Source organism: Scyliorhinus canicula, chromosome 18 (assembly GCF_902713615.1).
Source record: "Scyliorhinus canicula chromosome 18, sScyCan1.1, whole genome shotgun sequence".
In the NCBI taxonomy this organism is placed as follows: Eukaryota; Metazoa; Chordata; class Chondrichthyes; order Carcharhiniformes; family Scyliorhinidae; genus Scyliorhinus; species Scyliorhinus canicula.
The window spans coordinates 48,244,687-48,267,970 of record NC_052163.1 but is presented as its reverse complement, the minus strand read 5'-3'; the positions used below and the strand labels follow the sequence as shown (position 1 = coordinate 48,267,970).

The 23,284-nt window shown below is 38.5% G+C and overlaps 2 protein-coding genes across 2 annotated transcripts in view; one reads left to right on the top strand and one right to left on the bottom strand.

Moving 5' to 3' along the window:
- The window catches only part of tbcd (tubulin folding cofactor D), a 345,114-nt gene that overhangs the window by 66,251 nt on the left and 255,579 nt on the right, over positions 1 to 23,284 (top strand). The window contains exons 12-13 of the mRNA XM_038777737.1: positions 838 to 912; positions 3,781 to 3,875. Of these exons, the coding sequence (XP_038633665.1) occupies positions 838 to 912; positions 3,781 to 3,875 (170 nt within the window). The remainder of the gene's footprint in view (positions 1 to 837; positions 913 to 3,780; positions 3,876 to 23,284) is intronic.
- Positions 6,856 to 21,488, bottom strand: znf750 (zinc finger protein 750). The gene is made up of 3 exons (XM_038777738.1): positions 21,404 to 21,488; positions 10,431 to 12,133; positions 6,856 to 8,971 (listed from the first exon to the last, which is right to left on the bottom strand). The coding sequence occupies exons 2-3, from the start codon at positions 11,918 to 11,920 to the stop codon at positions 8,107 to 8,109; spliced, it is 2,355 nt and encodes a 784-aa protein (XP_038633666.1). The 5' UTR covers positions 11,921 to 12,133; positions 21,404 to 21,488; the 3' UTR covers positions 6,856 to 8,106.

Sequence of the window (23,284 nt, the reverse complement as noted above, 5' to 3'; positions counted from 1 at the left end):
ACCATGTCCCTAGAGCTTCCTGATTGGTCTTTTTGCGAGAAAGAGCTGAGATAAAATGCTAAAACCTTGTTTGTTCGTAGCAATCAGAGTGGGCAGGGTGGGGCCCAGCTTGTAATGGTGCAGTTGCTGCTGACCGGGATCTCGCCTTGGCGGTACTGTGTGCATTGGATGATGGCCGACATCGAAGATTGTGCCTTGACTGAGAGTTCTGGCTTTGTGGTGCAGGTCATTAGAGCTCACTTTGAGGAACTGCAGGATACTAGAGCTTGAGAAGGTTCTTGCACTCAAAAAATCACTGTTCCTGGTTAGGGGCTGCCTTTGAGTTGTCAAAATCCTGCTGCATGGTGTGTTGTTTATCTTGATGGGGACCTGAGCCTGGTCCCTGGTGAGAGATGGGAGATGAATTCCTGATTGAGTTTGAGAATTGCCTGCCTTGGTTTTCTTGCCTTATCTGGAAGATGGGCCCCATCTTCTGGAAGTGCATTGCAGCACTGCCTCAATACCGCACTGTAATGTCAGTCAGATTATTTACTTTGTTCTCAAGCGAACTTGGAAGCCACAACTTTCTGACTATGGTGAACATGCTACTGCTGAGCCAAACTAACGGGAGATAACTGCAGAAACCTTTAGCAACTCTACTTACTTCAATGCTAAGAAGATGCTCTGTTTCATCAAGTTATTTCTGTAAGATCAGTTGACACCAGGCAATTTTGATGATTCATTTGATGAATTAAAATGACTGAAGTCTTCAAAATGCTATTGATATTTGCTTAGTTGAGAGGAGTAAACTGGATGATAAAAATTTGAATTGATATATTATCTTGTACCCTATTTCAGTATAGGAAGAGTGACTGGAAGACTTCCAAAAGAGCTTGCAGACGACGTTGTTGGATCTGTACTTGAATGTTTCAGGTAATGATTTAGTGTTTAGGTTACATTTTCCAATTTTATTTTGGCCCCCGTATCAGGTGATGTATTGTCCTGCAGTGCAGTAAATAGAGTAACAACTTATGCTTCATAACTTTGTCACTATATTGTATTAAAAAAACTGAAAAGTGTTTTAAACTTGTACAGGAATGGTGTTGGGCAAGGCAGAAATTTGCTCAGGCTGGCAGACCTAACGAATTAATGGTTAACTCTTCATTGAATGTCTGAATGCTGGAAATGAAAGTTTCCTGAGGATAAGAATAGCAGAGAATAAAGAATAATTGAGGTAGAAACAATGTGTGAATCCTAAATGTTGGCAATCTGCATCCATGTAGAATTAATATCTAATTATTTTTTATTTGTATGGAGAGGGTTGCAGTGAGATGGTATCTATTGATATTGAAACTACTTCACAAATTTTTAACTGCATTTGGATGATTATCTGCTTCAGAATTAGGCATGACGATTTGTCCCTTTACCTTTCTTCACTGAGGGCAAACCGATGACTTCATATTGACTTAGTTCACTAGTGCGACCCTGTGGCTAACTTGTATAAGATGGTGAAATGTGATATAAAGCTGACCTCAAAACTAATTTCTGCCACATCTCCTACCTACATGAATAGTTTATTTGGATCACCTCAGTGCTGTGCTTGGTAACATGCCAGAGCTTGGTAACTCACATGGGGAGTAGTTCATGTGTAACTGATAGTTTAATGCATTTCCCACTGGTGTTATCATTTTGGGGTACGGTTTGGAGTAGATTTGTATTTATTTAGTCAAATGTATATTTTCCCCACACATTGCTTTTCCTGAAGTCACATGGTTTGCTATAATTAACTGTGGATTTATTAGCGTGACAAGCAATAATTGGTTTCCCCAAAATTAGTCACCTTAGTCCCTTGCCACCTTTCATCACACCCAAAATTGAACAAAAGATGAAATAGCTGGAGGCATCAATAACATTTCTACAAGAAACTCGCCTAACTGGAAGTGAATACCTAAAGCTAAAAGAAAAATGGGTTGGGCAGATTTTTAGTGCTTTTATATTTTGATTAACAAGGGGTGGCAATAACTGATAGTAATAATACTGACGTCCAGACTTAGTAGACTGACATGGATGAGAGCGAAGGTGTAGTTCTGATTGGTGATTTGACGTCAGTTAAGAAAGAGTCCCAATCAAGTGAAAATAAAATTTTTCTTATGAGTATTTTCCTCACTGCTATGTTTTATTTCCTTTTCACCAGCCATTGAGTTCTGTTTATAACCGTGCATATTTATGGCAAATGCTTGTACAAATATATGTTTGAAATTAATATTCAACTTAGAATTTATCTATGTATATATTGTTGGATTTTCCTATCTTTGTTTATTACATCAATAGAGCTAATGATAATACTTAGTACTTGAAATCTCATACATTTCTGGACTGAGCAGCTCCCAATGGATGGGCAAACCATTCTAATCCATCCCAGAATTCATTAAAACTCAGTGGTTAGATACCAGTCAGTGATGGTATATTGCCTGTTTTCACTTTTTGTTATTTACCACATAATTCTTGACTTACTTTATGCCGTGAACAATGATTTGCCATCTTCATTTGATCTACCTTCCAGTCAAATTTCAATGCTCGGTCAATAAAAGCAACAAAATTATTTTTGTAGCTATTTTTCAAGAAGATTTTATTTTCCTATCCATGATTTTATGTCATGAAGTGTGCCAACTTTGTTATCGGGCTATAAATGCATGTTATTTGCTGCAAATAAATCACATTTCTGGCTGCCTTGTCGTTGTGGGATTATTTTTAAGCGTCAGGATTGAAATTACCCTTTGGCGCACAATTCTGGTCGCCGCAGTACCAGAAGGATGTGGAGGATTTGGAGAGGGGGCAGAAGAGGTTTACCAAGTTGTTGCCTGGTCTGGAGGGTGTTAGCTATGCCAAGAGGCTGAATAGACTCGGATTGTTTTCTTTAGAACAGCGGAGGTTGAAGGGCGACCTGATAGAGGTCTACAAAAATATGAGGGGCATGGATAGACTAGATGGGCAGGCACCCTTTCCCAGGGTGGACAGGTCAGTCACCAGGGGGCATAGGCTTAAGATCCGTGGGCAAGGTTTAGAGGAGATGTGCGAGGCAGGTTTTTTTTACACAGAAGGTGGTGAGTGCCTGGAATGCATTGCCAGGGGAGGTTGTGGAAACAGATACATTAACAGTATTCAAAAGGCATCTCGACAAATACATGGATAGGGTGGGTATGGAGGGATATGGCATTAGGAAGGGCTGAGGTTTTTGGCCAAGGGTGCTATCATGACCAATACAGGCTTGGAGAGCCGAAGGGCCTGTTCCTGTGCTGTATTGTTCTTTGATAACATGACTACAGAGAATTGTAATTAAACTAAAACTTTTTTTTTCAGAAAGAAAGCATTTTTTTAGCATTAAAGTTCAGCGAACAGTAAGGACTTTTTGATTGGTGAAGCATTGCAATTATTCCAAAATTCCAAGTGTGTATCACTTCAGTAAAGAAACTTTCCTTGATATCTTTTTAAATGCATTTCACGTTAATTTCCATTTGTATTTTCTGGCCTTCAAATCTGCCACGCTATTAAATTAATAATATAACTTTACTTCCCATAACTCTTCCAAGTACAGCATTTAATAGTAACGTATATCCCATAACTGATATAATTCTAGGATGTATTGCTTGACCTCAATGTATATTTTCTCTTAATTAATCCATTTAACTCAGCTTAGTCTTGTTATTTTCTGTATGCAAGTATGTTTTCCCCAATTAGTCCCCGAATAGTCAGGCAATCTGACATTAAGTTACCTTTTATTGCCTCTTTGTATTGTTGCAGTTTTCAGGAAACAGACACAGCCTGGCATGGTGGGTGTCTTGCCCTCGCTGAACTGGGCAGAAGAGGATTGTTACTTCCTTCTCGGCTCCCTGATGGTATGTAATAACCAGATATACCTTTTCTTTTAAAAAGTACTCAGTTTGCCCTCCTTTACTAAAGATTGCAGGACATGTTAAACCACCAGCACAAGTTTCACACTGTCTCAATAGTAAATGTGCAGTGCTTAGCTGTATGTAAAAAATCTTCATCTAATTTTTCCTTTTGCCTGTGCTTATTAAAAAGCTATTGCTGTAGCTCATTAACCAAACTGTTTTTAAAATTCATTTAAATTGACTGTGTACATAATCCATTATATTTTTAACCCTGCTTGGCCATGCTCCAGTTCTTGCCTTTTATTATCGTCCTGCACGTCACCTCCTCTTCTTTATATGGTGACTCATCCAGAGGTATGGTTTCGTGGGTCTTGACATCTCTTAGTATCTCAGCTAAGTAGCTATTCCAGAGAGTGAGTCTGAACTTTGATGTCAGTAAGCAGCATTGCAGTTGGCGGCCAGTCTTGCCTTTCTGAAGAAATTCACCTGATGATTAGGAATAGGATTAGACCATTTAGCTCCTTGAGCCGTTCTGCCATTCGTTGAGACCTAACTATCCGCCTTTTTCCCCTGTATCCCTTAATACCTTTGGCGAGCAACAAATGATCAATCTCAGTTGTGGGGTGGAGAAGTGGTTAGTGGAGGGTGAGCGGTCACAAGTGAGCAGCAGCTGAGAGTGTTCTCTTTCTAACCCGTGCATGATTAAACCAGCTCTGCTGCGTACACTGCTAACTGAGTTAAGATTGGGTGAATCAGGTCTCAAATCCACACCGAAACATTTCTGGGTGTGGTTCACAGCCAGACCAGGTGATACATTTACCATTTATTTTTTTGATACAATTATCGTAGAATAATTCTTTCACATGTGCTTTGTTTTAAATTAGGAAGTGAAATTTAGTCTTTCACAAAAAAAATAGGATGCCTGTTTGCCGATGTAATTCAAGGCCCACTGACAAGAAATCTAATTTACAGAAATCATGAACTTTAATGCTGCATAGTGCAATTTTAGTTGTGGGTTGTTAATTGTGGAGAACAACAAAAGTTCTTCAAATTTTGTAAAAAGGAATTTGGACCATTGCAAAAAATGATATTTAGTTGATATGAGATTTAAAAACATTAAAAAAAAAAATCCGGAGTACCCAATTCTTTTTCCAATTAAGAGGCAAGGGCAATTTAGTGTGGCCAATCCACCTACCCTGCACATCTTTGGGTTGTAGGGGTGAGACCCACGCAGACACGGGGAGAATGTGCAAACTCCAAACTGTCAGTGACCCGGGACCGGGATCGAACCTGTGTCCTCGGTGCCATAAGGCAGCAGTGCTAACTACTGCGCCACTGTGCCGCTGTCAGGTAATAGTTACAAACAAATTTAGGTGACCATTTTATTTAAAATTCCTTTAAAGCAAATGACTGTGAATTGTGTGCATGCAGAGAGAGTGGGCATGTAAATTTACTGACAACCTTCATCCATGTCATTTTGAACCTACTACTCAGAAAGCTGTAGATTTATTTGCTCCTGGCTTCTCATCTAAAAAATACTGAAATCTTATTCATTTTGGGCCTGAATGAATAAACTCATGTTTAGCTTCATTGATATAGTCAGACTTAGCCATTGGACCTCTTATAGTTTTGAAATAGGGATGATTACTACTGAATTTGCAATGCATCTTTTCATTGTTTTATATTGTTTCTTAAGTCCTGAACAAAATCATAGTTTTATATTTCTTGCCTGTAGATACAAAACCAATGATTCTGTAGGGTTTTATCTAATTGTGCTGCCATCTATTAATGACCTGCGTTTCTGAAAGATTGTCGCCATAAAATAAGAAATTGTGATTTCTCGGCAACTTCGAAGACTTTTGAGTGACTGACATAGTGCACCTAACAGTGCAGATTTCTGAGTACCAGGAGCTGATAATATTTGATCTCCAACCCCAGTGCAAAACCCCAAATTTAAAAAATGGAGACTTTATTTCCAATACAGTAAAAAGGAAACTTTAAAATAATGTTTGACTTCAAAATTTGACTTTCAATCAAGTTAGTTTCCTTTTTATTACACATTTGCTTTGAATGATTTGTCTGTTCACTTTAGATATTATTGGCATTATGTGAATTTTGTTCGCAGTACCCTTTCACCTAATATGTTTCGATATAGAAAAATTATTTACCGTTGGTGTGATTTAATATAAATTTACTATGCGGAATCAAGTTTAATGATATTCTTATTTTACTACTAAAATATTACTTGTGTTCAACAAAGAATGAAATAGGCAGTTATTTTTTTCATAAATTATCTTTAATCCAGTAGCAAAAAAAAAATATATTTTATAATAAATGGTTAAACATTACACTAAGTGTTTCCATCACCAGAAGGTTCACCATAATATAAATTAATGTCCACAACAATATTTTTTTCAGTAGTGTAACAACCCTCACGACTTACTTTCCCCAGTACTTCAAGTGAGCCTAATAAAGCAAAATTAAAGTACATTGTTTTAATGACCATCACAGTATTCTAAGCAATTTAGAAGCTGCAAAATAATTGCATACATATGCATTTCTGGACCTGCTCTTTAGCCTGTGTCAGGGAAATACAATTAAACAAAACTTGATGGATCGTTGGTTAGAACTGAGTCAATTTGGATTTCAATTAATTATGGGTTCATTTCAATTGTTGATGATGTGGAGATGCCAGCGTTGGACTGGGGTGAGCACAGTAAGAAATCTTGCAAGTCTTCACCTGAGGAAGGAACGGTGCTTCGAAAGCTAGTGATTCGAAACAAACCTGTTTGACTTTAACCTGGTGTTGTAAGACTTCTTATTGATTTCAATTATTAGTTAAGTAGTGCGAATGTTAGACTTGAGATGGTATAAGTTGCAAACCAAAATTTGCAGTTTAATTATTTTCTTATTATTGATGCTCCTATTTCATTGATAGTCCTCATATTTTTTATGTACTTGAGTTAGAGGGTTTCACTTAATTTTTTTTTTGGTCATTCATAAATTCAGCATTTATTACCCATTCCAAATTGCCTTTGAGAAGGTGGCGGTGAGCTGCCGCATTGCATACACCTGAGTGGCTTACTCGGCCATTTCAGAGGGCAGTTAGGAATCAACCACATTATTTTGAAACTGGAGTCACATATAGGCCAGACTGGGTAAGATTATTAGTGAACCAGATGGGCTGTTATGACAATCCAGTGGTTTCATGGTCACCATTACTGACATTAGTGTTTATTCCAGATTTTTAATTAATTAATTGAATTTAAATTCTCCAGCTGCTAGGTTGGGATTTTAGCATGTGCCTAGATCATTAATTGAGGCCTCTGGTTTGCTAGTCCAGTAACATAACCATTATGCTATTGTACCCCTATGTCCTGTAGTTAAACAAGCTATCCCAGGAGATTACTGTGTATGTGGAAGAAAACATTAACTTTCATAAAGATCACTGCATAATTTTAAAAATATAATCCTGTGGATTTAAAATATATGAAATACTTGTTCCTTGGCATCTTGTGTTGATTGGACTGTCAAAAATTTCAAATATTGGCTTGCATGCTTACCTTGACCAACCTGATTTCACTGCTTTTTCCACTGAAGTTTACTAATCTGGTTCAAATAAGTAATCTAAATGTTCTTTCAAGTGCTTTCAGAACATTGACCAAAACTGTGCCTCAAAGGTCATTGAACATTTTACAAACATACTTTATTGCTTATTTCACCTGAGGTAGTTGTGTGAAGCAAACTTGAGCAAATCATTGTCAGAGATGGAATTAGATTGCTAGCGGCACTTTGATTTTTGTAACTTGTAGCATTCAAACTCCCATAATTTAGGTCTATATTCATTATATTTTAAGGAGGAAAATGAGCTTGGAATAAAAATATTAGTTGCTCCATTTAGGAGGAACTTGCACCATTTTATTTGAATCTCAGTCCCAAAAAATCTGAGTCTTCTGTACAGCAGTGCAATCTTAACTGAAATTAGCTGCTGAGTTTAGGAAGATGTTGGTGTTGAACTGTAATCTGTTGCTTTCAACCAACACCCAAAATAGTGCATATAATATAATAGGCAGAAAGTCAGTGAAGCGTTTATGCATGCCCTTGTCCTTGGGTGTGTTATGCATCTTGGTGACTAATTCAGGCTTTGGAACCTTGATGCAAACAATGGTTATCAACCTTGCATGGCTTAGTAATTTGCTTAGTCTAATTGGTTTCAATTGGAATTGTACCCATCTTATGCAACTCTAGTTCTCTTCCTCAAATTGAATATTCTACCACAATCATTATTCTTGACAAATGTTGCCTCTGGTTGTGTTTTAACTGAATCTTCGTTTGGCCTTTTTTGACTTCTTGGCATCTGTTCTTTTTCTACTTTACCAATTGCAGGAGAATCACAAATGTGTTTGTCTTCATAGCTGGGGTCCTCTAAACTGACAAATTGTCCAGTTGGCAAAAAAGACCATTCCTCATTACACTTTTCACTGTTGCATTCAGCTAACTGGCAAAGAGCCACTGCAGCTGACTGCTTCTGCTCATCATTACTGCTTTGTGTACTTTTGACAGCGTCTAATGTTTGCAGGTTGCTGACAACATCTTTTTCTGACTGGCCTTTCCATTGATCTGTTCTTTTGCAATCTTTGCCGGTGCTGAGATCTTCCACTGAATTGCTTTTTAAGTCAGAATGAAGTGACTTGCTGCCATTTGAGCACTTTGCCGCTGCCCTTGATTCTATGGAAGTGCTGTCAAGTTGTGGTGGAATAGAATCTTCAGGTGTCGGCCAGCAATGATCATGTTTAACTTTGACTGAAAGATTTAACGGTACATCCTGTACTTTTATAGAAGTTTGATACCCTTTATCTAGTGGGTAGTAATTGCCATCTGAAGAATTTTCATTAGAGTCTTGTGGAAGATTATTGGTTGCAGTTCCATACAGCTTGTCCTGCTCGGTTTTTGCTTTATCTTTCTTGGAAAGGTTTAATGGGATCATGTTGGTGGAGCTTGTACTTGTGGATACCAGGGAATTGCCATGGTAGTAATCCAAAATAGTGACATTAGAATAAGTTGAACTGGATGGTGAATGCCCATTGGCGACCAGGATTCTGTAAGCAGAATAGCAAAATTTGATTTTCAGACTGAATTTTATAGTTGTTACATATTTTAAACATAAAGGTATGAAAACAACTTGTATTTACAGAGAGCTGTTCAAATTCTCAGAACTTTCCAAGGTGCTCCACAACTAGTGCATTAAGTGAACAGTAAAATCCCACAAAAAATGATAGAAATAACAAGATCATCTTTTTTTAGGGGTGTTGCTTCAGGGAAAATGTTGTTTTGGACATTGGGAAAAGTTCTCCACTCTTTGAATAGAACTAAAGAATAGTTTACATCTACTGGAATAGGCAGACAGGTTCATGGTGTAATGCCTTATTTGCAAAATGGCACACTGAGGAAGCACTGCATGGAAGTATCCATCCACCTAGATTATTCACCCAAGTCTTTTGAGTGGGGTTTGAAGCCACAAACGTCTGACTCGAGACCGTTAGCACTGAGCTAAGGCTGACTCATCGGTTAAAGAAAATGGTGGGAATGCACAAAGCACAACATTGATAGTACCTCCAAGGCGGTTAACAAAAATGAGTTACTGATATTTTTTCAGATTCACAATACTTTAAATGGTCTCATTCAGAGTTGAAATACTTAAATCTGTCATGGTGGCAGGATAATTAACCGTGTTTTTTTAAAAATGTTTTTTTAATAAATAGAGGTAGAGAGTACAAAAGCAATGAAGTTATGATAAAACCTTACAATTACTGGTTACGTCTCACTAGAATACTGTGTCCATGTCTGGGCAGGGTACTTTGTGAAAGATTTAAAGACCTTTGCGAATGCACAGAGTTATGTACAGAGACTTGGAAGCTGGATTGTAGTTCTTAGAACAGAGAGGCTCGAGGAGCAATTTTAATTGAGGCACCCAAAGAAAAGTTTGGTAGGAAATTGGGCAAAACTATTTCCTTTGACCGGAGGGTTGGTAACTAGTGGACACCAATTTAAAAGAATTGGCAGAAGAACCATGGGGGGCATTACTTTTTTCTGCAGTTCTTATAATCTAGAATGTACTGTCTGCAAGGATGGTGGAAACCAATTCAATAGTAACTCTCAGAATGGAATTGGATCTATACTTGTGGATCCATTTGTAGGGCTACAGGAAGAAGGCAGGCAATTGGGATTAATTTTCAAAGAGATGGCACATACATAATGGTTTGAAAGGCCTCCTTCTGTGCTCTATGATTCTAGAAAATTAAGGCTTTGTATTGTCTCTTTCTGAAAATGAGCAGAAATTTGAATGGAGGATAATAATGCAAAACAACCCTATATTGTGTGGATTATGGTTCTGAAATTAAAACCCTCTGGAATTACTTAGTGAGCTGAGCTTGATTCCATGAACGCTTGCTAGTATACATAATATGGTGCCAATGCAGCTGTTAGAAAATGGATATAAGCAATCTTAAGAATGCAAAATGTCTAAAACAAATTGAAAACCCTTAATGTTTGCTGTACCTGCTGTCTGATCCTTGGCTTTCTGGGTGATCATGTTGATTGTAGAATTTGTTTGTGTGTGGATTTGGGATATTTTCGACTGGCCTGAAGTGCGTAGGGCTTTCTTCCAATCTGTTATTTCTAAAGTTTGCGTTTGAAAGAGACTTGTTGGGAATTTCACCGAAACGTTCTGAAACCATACTTGTTTGAGCAAAGGTTGGGCTAGGTCGACCTGGAGAGCCCATTGCTGCACTTCCTGCTTTAGGGCTCATTTTTATATTTGTTCTCCCTGTGTATGAATCACTGTTCATTTTCAATATTGCAGTATTTTTTGAATATGCTGTAGGAATGGAATTCTCCCATTCTCTGGGAAGCATTCTGTGAGAATCTTGGTGATATAATTCTGGTGGTGGTGGTGAAGTTTCAAAAAGTGAAGGACTGCCAACTGACAGATGTGTATTTTGATCCCTGGTGGTATTACTTGCTTGGTGAGGCTTCAGGCCAAACCGGGGAATAGGATTTTCAGTTGCATTGAGGTGATGGACTCCATAAGGAATGGGAAGGTTTGAATGCAAATGATGAAGAATCTTGTACTGCTCTAATGTTGATGGAACTAAATGTCTTGGCAAAGTCATGCCTGGAGTTTGTAGATGAGGCAGCAGAAAATGTTGTTGGTCAGGAGAAACATACAGTGGAATTGTTGGGCTGTCATATTCAAGTGGCTTACCAGTGAGGAGATAGGGTGAAAAGACTACTCTTGAGCCTCGGTCAGCGTAATAGTGAGCATAATCCGGAATCAATGGTGATGTGTTGGGAGGAATTGAACCAAAGTTTTTATTTGTTTTGGAAAGCTCTGATGAAATTGAAGAATGGCGTGCTCGGTCACCAGGGCTGTAAAACGCTGACTTCGTTCGGAATTGAGATGACGGGTTGTTTGAATTTTCTGAAACAGAATTTGTGTTTTCATTGTCATTTTCACTGGACCTCAGTCCTCCAACAGGCAAGAAAGCTGAGGACCTTTCATCCTTTCCGATAGCTCTTGATTTTTCAGATTCATTTGTTGCAGGAATCATGTGGCATGGTTCCTTCTGATGTTTGGTCTTTGTAACCGGCGCAAAAGTTTGATTATTCATTCCTACATTTTCTTTGATTTCATGATTACTGATGATCTGATGGCTTGTAGTTTTATCTGTAACAGGATTCGTGCATTCCAAAATGTTATTGGGTTTGCTGATTGATGTCCTCTGATTATTGCACCCATTTGACACACCATCGATCTGGTTGAGTACATTAGTCTCATTAGGACTTGGCTTTGGATATTTTCCTGTTTGATCCTGGTCTGTAACCAGTGAGATTGAATTTTCACACAAGCTGTACTTCATGTGGTTAAACAGGTGTGATTTCTCATTGCATGTGAATGGGCACTGGAAACACTTGTATTTGAATGGTTTTCCTGGAGGCCGAGGAATGTAGTGAGGTTTTTTTGGTTTGCGTTCTTTAGTGAGGCTCATTTTTTGTTCTCTAGGAAGATTGTTAATTAGTGGTTTTCCCGGGCCTTTATTTTTGTAGATTGGTTAAGTATACTTAAATTGATAATTGGAAACCTCCACTTGATTCGTTGTACAGACAACCAAAATATATGACTGAATTAGTACTAGCTGAATCAGCTGAATTTCTTCAGAAAGGCAATGCTGCTTAGTACTGATGAAGTAAGTTGTATGAGACTGTGGAAGAAAGAATGAAAACTGGTTAACTTTGTATAAAGGTGAGTGTAAAAGCCAGCACATTCCATAAGACACACCTGGTTTCAGAGACTTGTATGCAAATTTGGTAGTGTGGCAATAGGCCACCTTTTGTATGACGTCAATACATCCATACAGATAAACCAGTATGATCCACTGTCTAAAATATTGTATGTATTTTTAATAACCCAAGTGGAAGTTATAAGATTTGAAGCATCAATGTAAATCTGGCTATTTCAGTTGAAATCTGGTATATCCATGCTTATAATTACTCTTATAATAAAAAGTCAAGCCCATATAAAAATTGCCTCTGTCTCTTCAGAGGACATGCAAAAAGATATTAAGAAATTAGTTTATCACCAGATTTTCCAGTTTGTTCCCATTCTTTAGAAAAAGCAGATCCTAGAGCTGCTAAATATTTCAGAACTATAGGTTCAAATAGCCACATTTGTTTTGTTAGCATGAGCTGAATAGTTACGTATTATGAGTTATGTGAAGGTTGATTATTGATGTCGTAACAAACAACAGTTGAAAACATTTGATGCAGTTCTTCAGTTCATTTCATTTATATCAGGTGAGAGAGTTAGAATCTAAACTGGTGCCGACATTGACACATTTGGATCAGTCAGTTGGACTCTTATCTTGGTCTTGGGTTTAAGCCAAAATCCAGGACTTGAATCCATAATTTACTTTGCCATTTCAAGCACTTTGGGCTATCCTGAGGACATGAGAAGTGCTATATGAATACTAGTTATTTAACTGTCTACTCAGACAATTATTGCAAAACCACACTTGTTGTTTTATCATTCTGGCTGCAGATGATTCCTGATAATAGCAGAAGGACAGTACAGGCCTTTTGGTGCTAAAATCAGATTGCTATCTTTCAAAAAGGTTGGGTTCAGACCATTCATGTCTGGGATATAATGGCAAACAGCAAACTATTCTATCAATGATCACTTAGCTTGGCCCTGGCAATTTTGTCAAGCAACTCAAGATGGTTTTCCTTTCCACCAGAGAAATATATGCCATCTCATTTATATAAGTGCAGCTACAGAAGATTGGTCGAGATCCTGCACTGCCATGTAAATGGGGCATTGGACAGTAAATTCAATTGCTCTTTTTTAAAAAAGGTAATCTTGGTGAAAGGTTCAACTCAATTTTTTAAACTAAGCTGTCACTGACCTATGTTAATGTATCTTTCCATTCCAATAGTTCTTTTTGTTTCCATACATTTTTTCAGTTTCAGTGACGGTGTTTGGACTTTGACAGTTTTTTTTGCCACTCTTAGCTGGGCGCTTTAGGAAGATGAAACTTGATATTGAAGGGGTACAAAGTTTAGAAGGTGATTCAATTCTGACGGCAGTTGTCTGTAAATGCAGGTTTGACTAGCAAGGCTGACATAATTTCATATTCAGTTGAATAGATTTTGTTTTGCACAGAAATACGTTTTTCACCAAACAATTTTCTTTTCATTGTGTTTGGGTTTTCACACTGTCGTAAACTTTGTATATCATACAATCCTAGTTAGTGGTGAAATCTTGTTTGGATTTATCAGTGGAATGTGAATAGGCTCACTTGCGGCCTTTATTCTCCGTGTGAAACAAATTACATTTGTTTTTTCTTTTAATCAACAGCATTATTTTGACTAAGACCGTTAAGAACGATGAGCTCAGATTTCACTAACCTGATATGAGAAGTGAAGAGATGTTTGAGAAACTAATGTATTGTTTCAAAGAGCTTGTACGGTTAGCTTGTGTTGCCAACAAGGCCTGTTGCAGCTTGTCCTTATTACAGTCTTCTGACTCTGGCTCATGAGAAACTCTGATAGTTTCGTTCTCATGGTTTGAAAGCTGTGTGATATGTTACCCCAAAGGCTAGATGCTTTTATTTTTATAATAAAGATTCAACTGATGTGTCCCTCATTACTAATTACTCATTACTGAGCTCTCTAGTCTGAACCCCCAAAACATGTTCTAATTAATTGTTTCCGTTAATCTTTTTAACCCAAATAACTGTAAGGCATATTTTAATTGACAAATTGTTTATTCTCTACTTAAAAATAAATGGGATTGATTTAGTTTCAGGTCAGATATTTGTTTTCCATACTTTGCAAAGGGAAGTAGAAGGAATTGAATAAACCATTTGACATAGAAATATTGGGCTATAAATTAATTTAAGAACAAGAATTACAATGTTAAAAATAATCGTAAATGTAACTTTGCACTGACAGGTATTCTACCAAGTGTGAACACAAGGAATAATGTTGGCGGTAGATTATCTTGGGCTGTGCAGTTATGCAAATAAATGTAAACTGAACTGTCAAATAGATTTGGTAACCTCAAGATTGGATAGTTCAAATTCAATTTAGATGCTGGTGGGAAGGAGGCATGGAAGGGTCAATGAGTTCAATCTTGCAACCTCAGGGCACTGATTTGCAGTAGTTCACTTGGTAATTGCATATAGATTATCAGGCAGTGGATGTTTTTGAAGGATAACATTTTAGACATCTATTATTGAATAGAATCAGAAATAAGTTGATTTTATCTTTTGGAATATGCTGGTTCTGGATTATTATGGTGTTTAAGATTCAAGGTTTTGGTGTCAGCTTGTCAGATACTTTTATATGCTAGACAGGCTGGTATGTCTTCATAATGGGGCAGCACGGTAGCATGGTGGTTAGCATAAATGCTTCGCAGCTCCAGGGTCCCAGGTTCGGTTCCCGGCTGGGTCACTGTCTGTGCGGAGTCTGCACGTCCTCCCCGTGTGTGCGTGGGTTTCCTCCGGGTGCTCCGGTTTCCTCCCACAGTCCAAAGATGTGCGAGTTAGGTGGATTGGCCATGCTAAATTGCCCGTAGTGTCCTTAAAAGTAAGGATAAGGGGGGGGTTGTTGGGTCACAGGTATAGGGTGATACGTGGGGTTGAGTAGGGTGATCATTGCTCGGCACAACATCGAGGGCCGAAGGGCCTGTTCTGTGCTGTACTGTTCTATGTAATCAATGTTCTATTGGCACTTAGATACCCTTTTATAGAAGTGATTCTATAATTGTGTTGGGTCCCCTGCCAAATCCTACCCTATTTGCACGACAAGGAAATTTAAGCAGCAGATGGCAAAGTGCACAAGGAATATGTTCAGATGCCATATCTGGACATTTAAAAATTCAGAGCATTTTGTGTAGGTAATTCAAGTCATGTTCACAACGTTACCAGTCTGGTTAGAGTCTTTCTTATTACCATAGGAGGGTCTGCACAGGTATGTGGAACAATGTGCTACCAGCCAGAATGATCCACCCAAATGATAGATCACACCTGCAACACTTAAAGCTTTAAAACAAGAATGTTCACTCATCTACACTGCAAGGTTGCCTCCGTGGATGCCGATGGCATCCTGAGCCAACTCTTTAGGATAAAGTATGTATTAAAAGCTCTTTAACAGCTCCATGTCAATTCCTCCCATGGGGACATTTTACTAAAGCTGGTGGCATGAAGTAATTGTCCATCTAATAATTAATAAAATGAACATTCAACAAAAAAATGTATTCTCTGCATGTTATTTTTGATGTAATTAACATCAGCCCTTTATCAATGATGAAGAGAAAATACCTTGAAAATGAGAGAAGTGCTGCTGTTGCAAGTTAGACTTAATGAATAAAGGATTTACTTTGAACTAAAATTATGCCATTCCATTTCTTCTTCCTGCATTGACCAAGATTTTAGTTTGAAAATGCTATGGACAACTGTATTTTGCATTTCAGATTCAGGTGTTGGTGAAATCTGCTTTGAACTTGATAAAGTAAGATTATCCCAGCTGTTGTATGCTCTATCTCGAATGTTTTCAGTTCTACTCACATTAAGTGGGGACTCTTATTTCCTAAACAGATTCTGGCTGGCTCCCCTCAATTACTTGGTTGTTGTCATGATGCTACATAACATTCATGTGAGACATTTCCCAAGGATATATTGCACTTGAGCTAAATTGGTCTAATGCATGTTAAGATTGGAACTATAAAATCTACTCTATCAGACATTTCAGAGATTGGTACTTCGCAGCATTTTGTGCAAGAATAATAAGAAAAGGTGCTAGTTTAAGTGAGGTCCAATTATGAAAATTTGAGATGATCACACAATAGTTTTTGCACTGAAAATTGTGTCTGGGAAGACAATTGAGCTGTTGCACTGAAAAGTAGATGCTCGTGCAATAAAGCAGTCCGTTGGCCTTTATTGTAAGGGGAATTGAGTACAGGAATAAAGAAGTCCTGTTAGATTTGCAGAGGGCATTGCTGAGACCACACCTGGAGTACTGTCTACTGGTCTCCGTATTTAAGAAAATATATAATTGTATATTGGCAAGTCATGTTGAAGCTTTATAGAATCTTAGTTAGGCTGAACTTGGGATATAGTGTTCAATTCTGGATACCACACTACTTCAAGGATGTGGAGGCTTTGGGGAGGGTACAGAAAAGATTTACCAGGATGTTGCCTGGTAGACAGGGTATTAGCGATGAGGAGAGGTTGGAGAAACTTGGTTTGTTCTCACTGGAACGACCGAGATTGAGGGGCAACCTGATAGAAGTCTACAAGATTATGAGGGGCACGGACAGAGTGGATAGTCAGAAACTTTTTTTTCCCAGGGTGGAAGAGCCGATTACTAGAGGGCAGAGGTTTAAGGTGCGAGGGGCAAGGTTCTAAGTAGATGTATGAGGTTAGTTTTTTTTACACAGAGTGGTGGGAGCCTGGAACTTGCTGCCAGGGGAGGTACTTGAAGCAGATACGATAGTGACTTTTAAGGGCCGTCTTGACAAATACATGAATAGGAAGGGAATAGAGGGATATGATGCCCGGAAGGCTAGGGGTTTTTAGTTCAGACGGACAGCATGGTCGGTGCAGGCTTGGAGGGCCGAAGGGCCTGTTCTTATGCTGCAATTTTCTTTGTTCTTTATATTAGAGGTAGTACAGTGACTGCTCACTAAATTAGTCCCTGAGATGAACGGGTTGTCCTATGATGAGAGACTGAGCATATTGGGTTTAGACATTCTCTGGGGTTTAGAAGAATGACAGGAAATCTCATCGAAATGTATAAGATTCTGAAGAGGTTTGCAAGGGCAGAGGCTGAGAGATTGTCCCGTTGGCCAGGAAATCTAAAACTCAGGATAAAGGGCCAATCATTTCAGACTGGGATGAGGAGAAATTGCATCACTCAAAAAGGTTGGGCATCTTTGGACTTCTGTATCTCAGAGGGTTGTGGACGCTCCATCGTTAAATATGTTTAAGGTTGGGACAGGCACATTTTTGGTGTCTCAGGGAATTAAGGGATATGAAGAATGGGCAGAAAAATTTAATTGAAGCCCAGGATCAGCCATGTACATATTGAAAGGTGGAACAGGCTTGATGGGCTATGTAGCCCACCCCTGCTCTTGCTTTTTGTGTTCTTGTGTTGATCAGTGATTTGCTCTCAGAAACTTACTCTGAAGGAACTTGATTTTTTTTGTGGAATATTCAATTTATATTTGAGGCCTACAACCCTTAAAGAAATATACATTAAAAAGAAAGCAAATGCTAGAAATATAAAATGGAAACAGAAACTAATGATTAAAAATAAATGTCAGTCAGCGTCTGCAAAGAAAAATATGGAGCCATCGTACTGGTAATGGCTGATCTTTTCTGGCTTTCCAGTATTTTATATTTATTAATTTAAATAGAAGCAGGGGCTGATTTAGCACAGTGGGCTAAATAGCTGGCTTGTAATGCAGAACAGGGCAGCAGCCCGGGTTCAATTCCCGTACCAGCCTCCCCGAACAGGCGCCAGAATGTGGCGACTAGGGGCTTTTCACAATAACTTCATTGAAGCCTACTTGTGACAATAAGCAATTATTATCAGAATATTAAAGCATTTGCGGTGCCAACTTAAAATTTGTTTCATCCTCTTGACAGTTGCTAGGGAGAGGGATGGCGTTTGTAGCTTGGGAACAGTGTTTATCGTGTGAACTGAAGACGATCATTTTGACTTTCCCAATATTTACTTGGAAGAAATTTCTGCTCATCCGACATAAGATGCTGGACAAGCAATAGGTTAATTTAGCAATAGTAGCAGAGTTGAGAGTGGTTGGTGGTGCGTTTGGAGATGAAAGATCAACCTTATCAAGAGACACTGCAAAAGTCTGTGTAAGGTAGACGCAGTGGCCCAATTTGTAAAATCACTTAACCATACAGACCAATAGGTTAAAAGTTCAATTCTTGCTTTGTGGTTCCCAGTTGATCTTAGTTTTAAAGTGGTGGGGGGCGATATTTGGTCTCATTGGCCCTGACTTGTGGAAAGGAATATTCACTTGGTTCTGGTACCTGATTGCTATGCACTCAGTTCTACTACAAGACTGCATATTTGGACGTTTTATGAGGACTAGATAAAACTCAAGCTTGTTGGCCCTTCAGTCAAATCACTGGCTGCTGCTAAACCAGACACCTGACAAAAAGGCACTTGACTTAAATGCCATTGGGCACCTGATGGACATGGCCTGGCAGTCCCACAGAAATTATTAAAATGGCTGAAAATTTATGTTTTCACATCTTAAGGTTGTGTTTACAACTTAGCATATTTTTAGTGCGATCATATCTTGAGTAGTTAAATATTCACTTTAGATTACAAAATAATATCTTTTCTTTCATGCAACATTTACAAAAATGCACAAATGACCAATTTTCCTCTGTAAAATTATTTTTTAAATGTATAAATTATAAGTGTTAACAACATACAGTTGAGGGTGTAATTGTTTTTCACTACACTCTTCCATTCCTTTTATGTAAAATAAAGCATTTTCTTGCCTTTTAACTCCTCACATGACATTGCCCCTCTTCCCGACCCCTCTCGGGTTGCTGTGCCTCTTAAATGCTGCTCTTGTGGACTTTTTAGACGTGTATGAAAGCAGGCAGGATGACCCTTCTTTCATTCCTCCTCCCTCCCTCCCTGCAGGGAAGCACTTAGCTTCTGTTTGTGCCACCCACTGATGGCATGTACAACTTGTTATATTTTTGATGTTGGTGCCGAAATTGTACTGTGCACAGAAATGGGCTCCCAGCTATTGCAACAATTTAAAGGTCAGAATGATGATGCATTTCTGAACCGCCCAAAGTAAAATAAACTCCCTTTTCTGCCAGGATGTGGCCAGAGAAGGCAAATATCTGATCGATCCAAGCTATCTTATTTGGGGATAAGTTAACTTCTAAGTTCCAAAAAGGAAATTTAAACTCTTTGGAGACATTTTTTGACTACTCAACTATATGTTTTCAATTTTTGTCCTGAAGCGTGTTCATAGAACATCATCTTTATGTGGATAACCCTTGCCTTCACCACTGATTTTTATTTGGCATGCTCAGTTAAAATTAACTCCTAAGGCTGACAGATAATCGTGTACACAAGCTTTGATAACTGAAAGTACTGATTTAGTTTGACTAGTATTGGCATAGTTTGCATTTTTATATGAGAAATATAGTCAACTATTCTGCTAAAATTGTTTGAAAATGGAAACAAACGTTCCATTAAGATGGGTGAAACCAATATTCAAAAAGCTTTTAAGGTGAGAAATCTATTCCTTTACAAATTGAATGTATTTTTTATTTGTATTCAGTGAACATAGAACAGTACAGCACAGAACAGGCCCTTCGGCCCTCGATATTGTGCCGAGCAATGATCACCCTACTCAAACCCACGTATCCTCCACCACCACACACACACACACACACACACACACACACACACACACACACACACACACCCCCTTAACCTTACTATTACACTACGGGCAATTTAGCATGGCCAATCCACCTAACCCGCACATCTTTGGACTGTGGGAGGAAACCGGAGCACCCGGAGGAAACCCACGCACACACGGGGAGGACGTGCAGACTCCGCACAGACAGTGACCCAGCCGGGAACTGAACCTGGGACCCTGGAGCTGTGAAGCATTTATGCTAACCACCATGCTACCGTGCTGCCCTTCTTTTCCATTAGTGCCTTGTATTATTAACTGATTGAAAGGGGAACTGCTTCTAAATCTACTTTATAACCAGTCTCTAGCAGATGTGTTCAAGATGTCCTGCCCTCTGACGGTACTCATTCTTCAACTTTGCAGTGTTTCTTCCCCCACCACCTCTCACCAACACAGACAGAAAACTTGCTAATTTAGGGAATTTCATGGTAGACTTATGTGGTATAGAATATTGGTATACTAAAGGTGATCAGACACTTTTCCACTTGACGTGGCACAACCCAGTGCAACCAAAACTAGGAAAAAATTGACTTAATCAGAATGGATAATCTGTACTTCAGCAATTTATCACACCTCTTGATTGCCTGTTTCTTGTAAATTATATTTTCTGTATTTCACAAGTTATCTGAGTTAATCTCCTGTTGGCTCATTTCTATGCCTGGAGGATAGAATGACGGTGAATGCGGAGATTTCGATGCTGGTTCCTGGAGTGGGTGTGTATGTGCTGACACACAGACTTTAACCTTACCTTAGCACCTTGCTTAAAGCAGTAGCACAGGTGTATGGACAACAACTGCTTTTTGCAAATAAAGCGTTGTTTCTTAGGTTTTGAATCGTGTATTTACCAAAATTTGTAAATTACATCTGAGGTTTCTCCAAATTCTTGATAAATTTCTCGTGTTGATTTATAAATTGGATTACTTAATGAGGGCTTAAAAACATGCAATCTTCACATCTAAAAATTCAGCTTTTGAGTTGTGAGATACCACACTATACTCGTGAGTTAATAGCACTTCGGACCAATTAATAGTTCTTCCCAAGGGCTTTTTTTCCTTCCTAATGGGATGGTATGTAAGTAAATTAATAAAAAGATCTTCATATAAGTTTTTTAAATGTATGAATTTCTGTGACATTCCTGGTAATTCTTTTTAAACATCTTTCTGCCATATCCTAAATACTTCAGTCAAACTAAATTAGTTTGGTTTGCTTTATTTCGAAGTGATAACCCATCTGAATAAAACCTGTAATAATGTGTAATGTGCATTAAACAAATATAAGTGTGTTAATTAGTAAACACTTGCAACCATTGAGGTTTAGAGAATTGAGGTTTTAGTAAATATATTTTGGAGTCAGAGCATAATGTTACATTAACTATTATACAACTACAATTTACTAAGTTCACATTGTTCGTTATCAGATGATTTCAGCATAAGAATGACTAATTTAGAATTATTAAAAACAAGTTTTTAAAAACAAAACACAATGCACTTACCTTGTATATATTGAGGGCAATTGTGCTTTTTGCTGATTACTATTGTCATGAATATACTGCGCTGAAGCAAAGTGGGTGCTCTCCTTGATTGTTAGGTGAAAATGAAGCGAGCAGTTCCAGTAGGAGGGACTATAAGTGAAGGAAGGAGTTGGGCCCTGAGGGCATGGAGATGCACCTGATGTTATTCCTGCCCCAAGCAATGATTCATGTGTTTCTATCCAGTTACAGCTTTCTTCCAGTATTACCTCAGCAACTGATTTGCAAAGCAAAATTGTTTTGGTTTCTACTGGCCATTTTACAGCAAGCTGTCATGTTTACACAAACTTGAACTTCTGTGGTGTAAGCAAGCACTTTTGTTTGAACTGTAACTCTGCTTACGCTGGTCTTTTGCTTCTAATTTATTTCCCCTTTCCTTCTCCAAGCTCCTTAAACTGCTTTAAAATATCTACCTGTTTAAATACAATTGCGTTTACTGCATTTGCAGAATGTGTTATACCTTACCAAACAAGTTTTGTCAGCTATGCTTGTATTCCATGACTGAAGCTCAGTGCTTGAGCTCCTCCTGCAATCACCAAGCATTAAAATATATGGTTTAAAATGCACTTCTAAATTCAAGTGCAACTGAATGTGTTCGCTGTTTATCATTCTCCAAAATAGGCATATTTTATTGTGCAAATAAATTGCTGCAGTGCCATTCACAGAGACTACCGTTCAGCATTTACCATGAATAATGTACAGTTTTGTACACCAAATGAGCATTCAGAATTACTGGCACTGTCTTTGATGATCTTACAGCATGTGTATTAAAGGAATGTGTTGGAGGATGTTTTCTGTAGCTTCTAGGTTAATGAGTAAACTCTGTGTGTTCTATCCGGTAACAGACAGTGTTTCAGTTGGAAATCTATGTGGGTGTGTAGTCAAAGAGTCACGTGTTCAATCTGGTCATTTTTCTCATTTGTTAGACCTCGCTTTATGCCATATTTTCCGATTGGTAACAAAGTGCTTTGATGCTGTGAAAGGAATTCTGTACATTTTTAAAAATTCAATTACGGGACGTGGGCATCGCTGGTTAGGCCAGAATTTATTGCCCATTCCTAGTTTCCCGTCGGAAGGAGGTGGTGAGTTATCTTTTTGAACCACTATAGTACCTGAGGTGTAGGTATTTTGGATTTATTTATTGTCATGTGTACCGAGGTGCAGTGAAAAGTATTGTTCTGCTTACAACTCACACAGATCATTCTGTACACGAAAAGAAAATACATAGGGCAAACATAAAATGCACACTGTGAATACATTGACACCAGCATCGGATGAAGCATAAGATGTGTGAAGATATCATATCAGTCCGTTTGAGAGTTGTTTTGGAGTCTGGTAACAGCAGGGAAGAAGCTGTTTTTGAATCTGTTAGTGCGTGTTCTCAGACTTTATATCTCCTGCCCGATGGAAGAAGTTGGAAGAGTGAATAAGCCAGGTGGGAGGCGTCTTTGATTATGCTGCCTGCTTTCCCAAGGCAGTGGGAAGTGTAGATAAAGTCAGTGGATGGGAGGCGGGTTCGTATGATGGACTGGGCAATGTAGTTTCTTGCGCTCTTGTGCCGAGCAGTTACCATACCAGGCTGTGATGCAGCCAGATAGGGCTATGGTACAGCTGCAAAAGTTGGTAAGAGTCAATCTGGGCATGCCAAATTTACTAAGTTTCCTGAGACAGTTTAGGCGCTGTTGTGCTTTCTTGATTGTAGCATCGATGTGGGTGGACCAGGACAGATTATTGGTCAGATCCTGCTTCTGTCAACCATCTCCACCTCGGCCCCGTTGATGCAGGCAGGAGTGTGTACGATACTTTGCTTCCTGAAGTCAATGACCAGCTCTTCAGTTTTGCTGA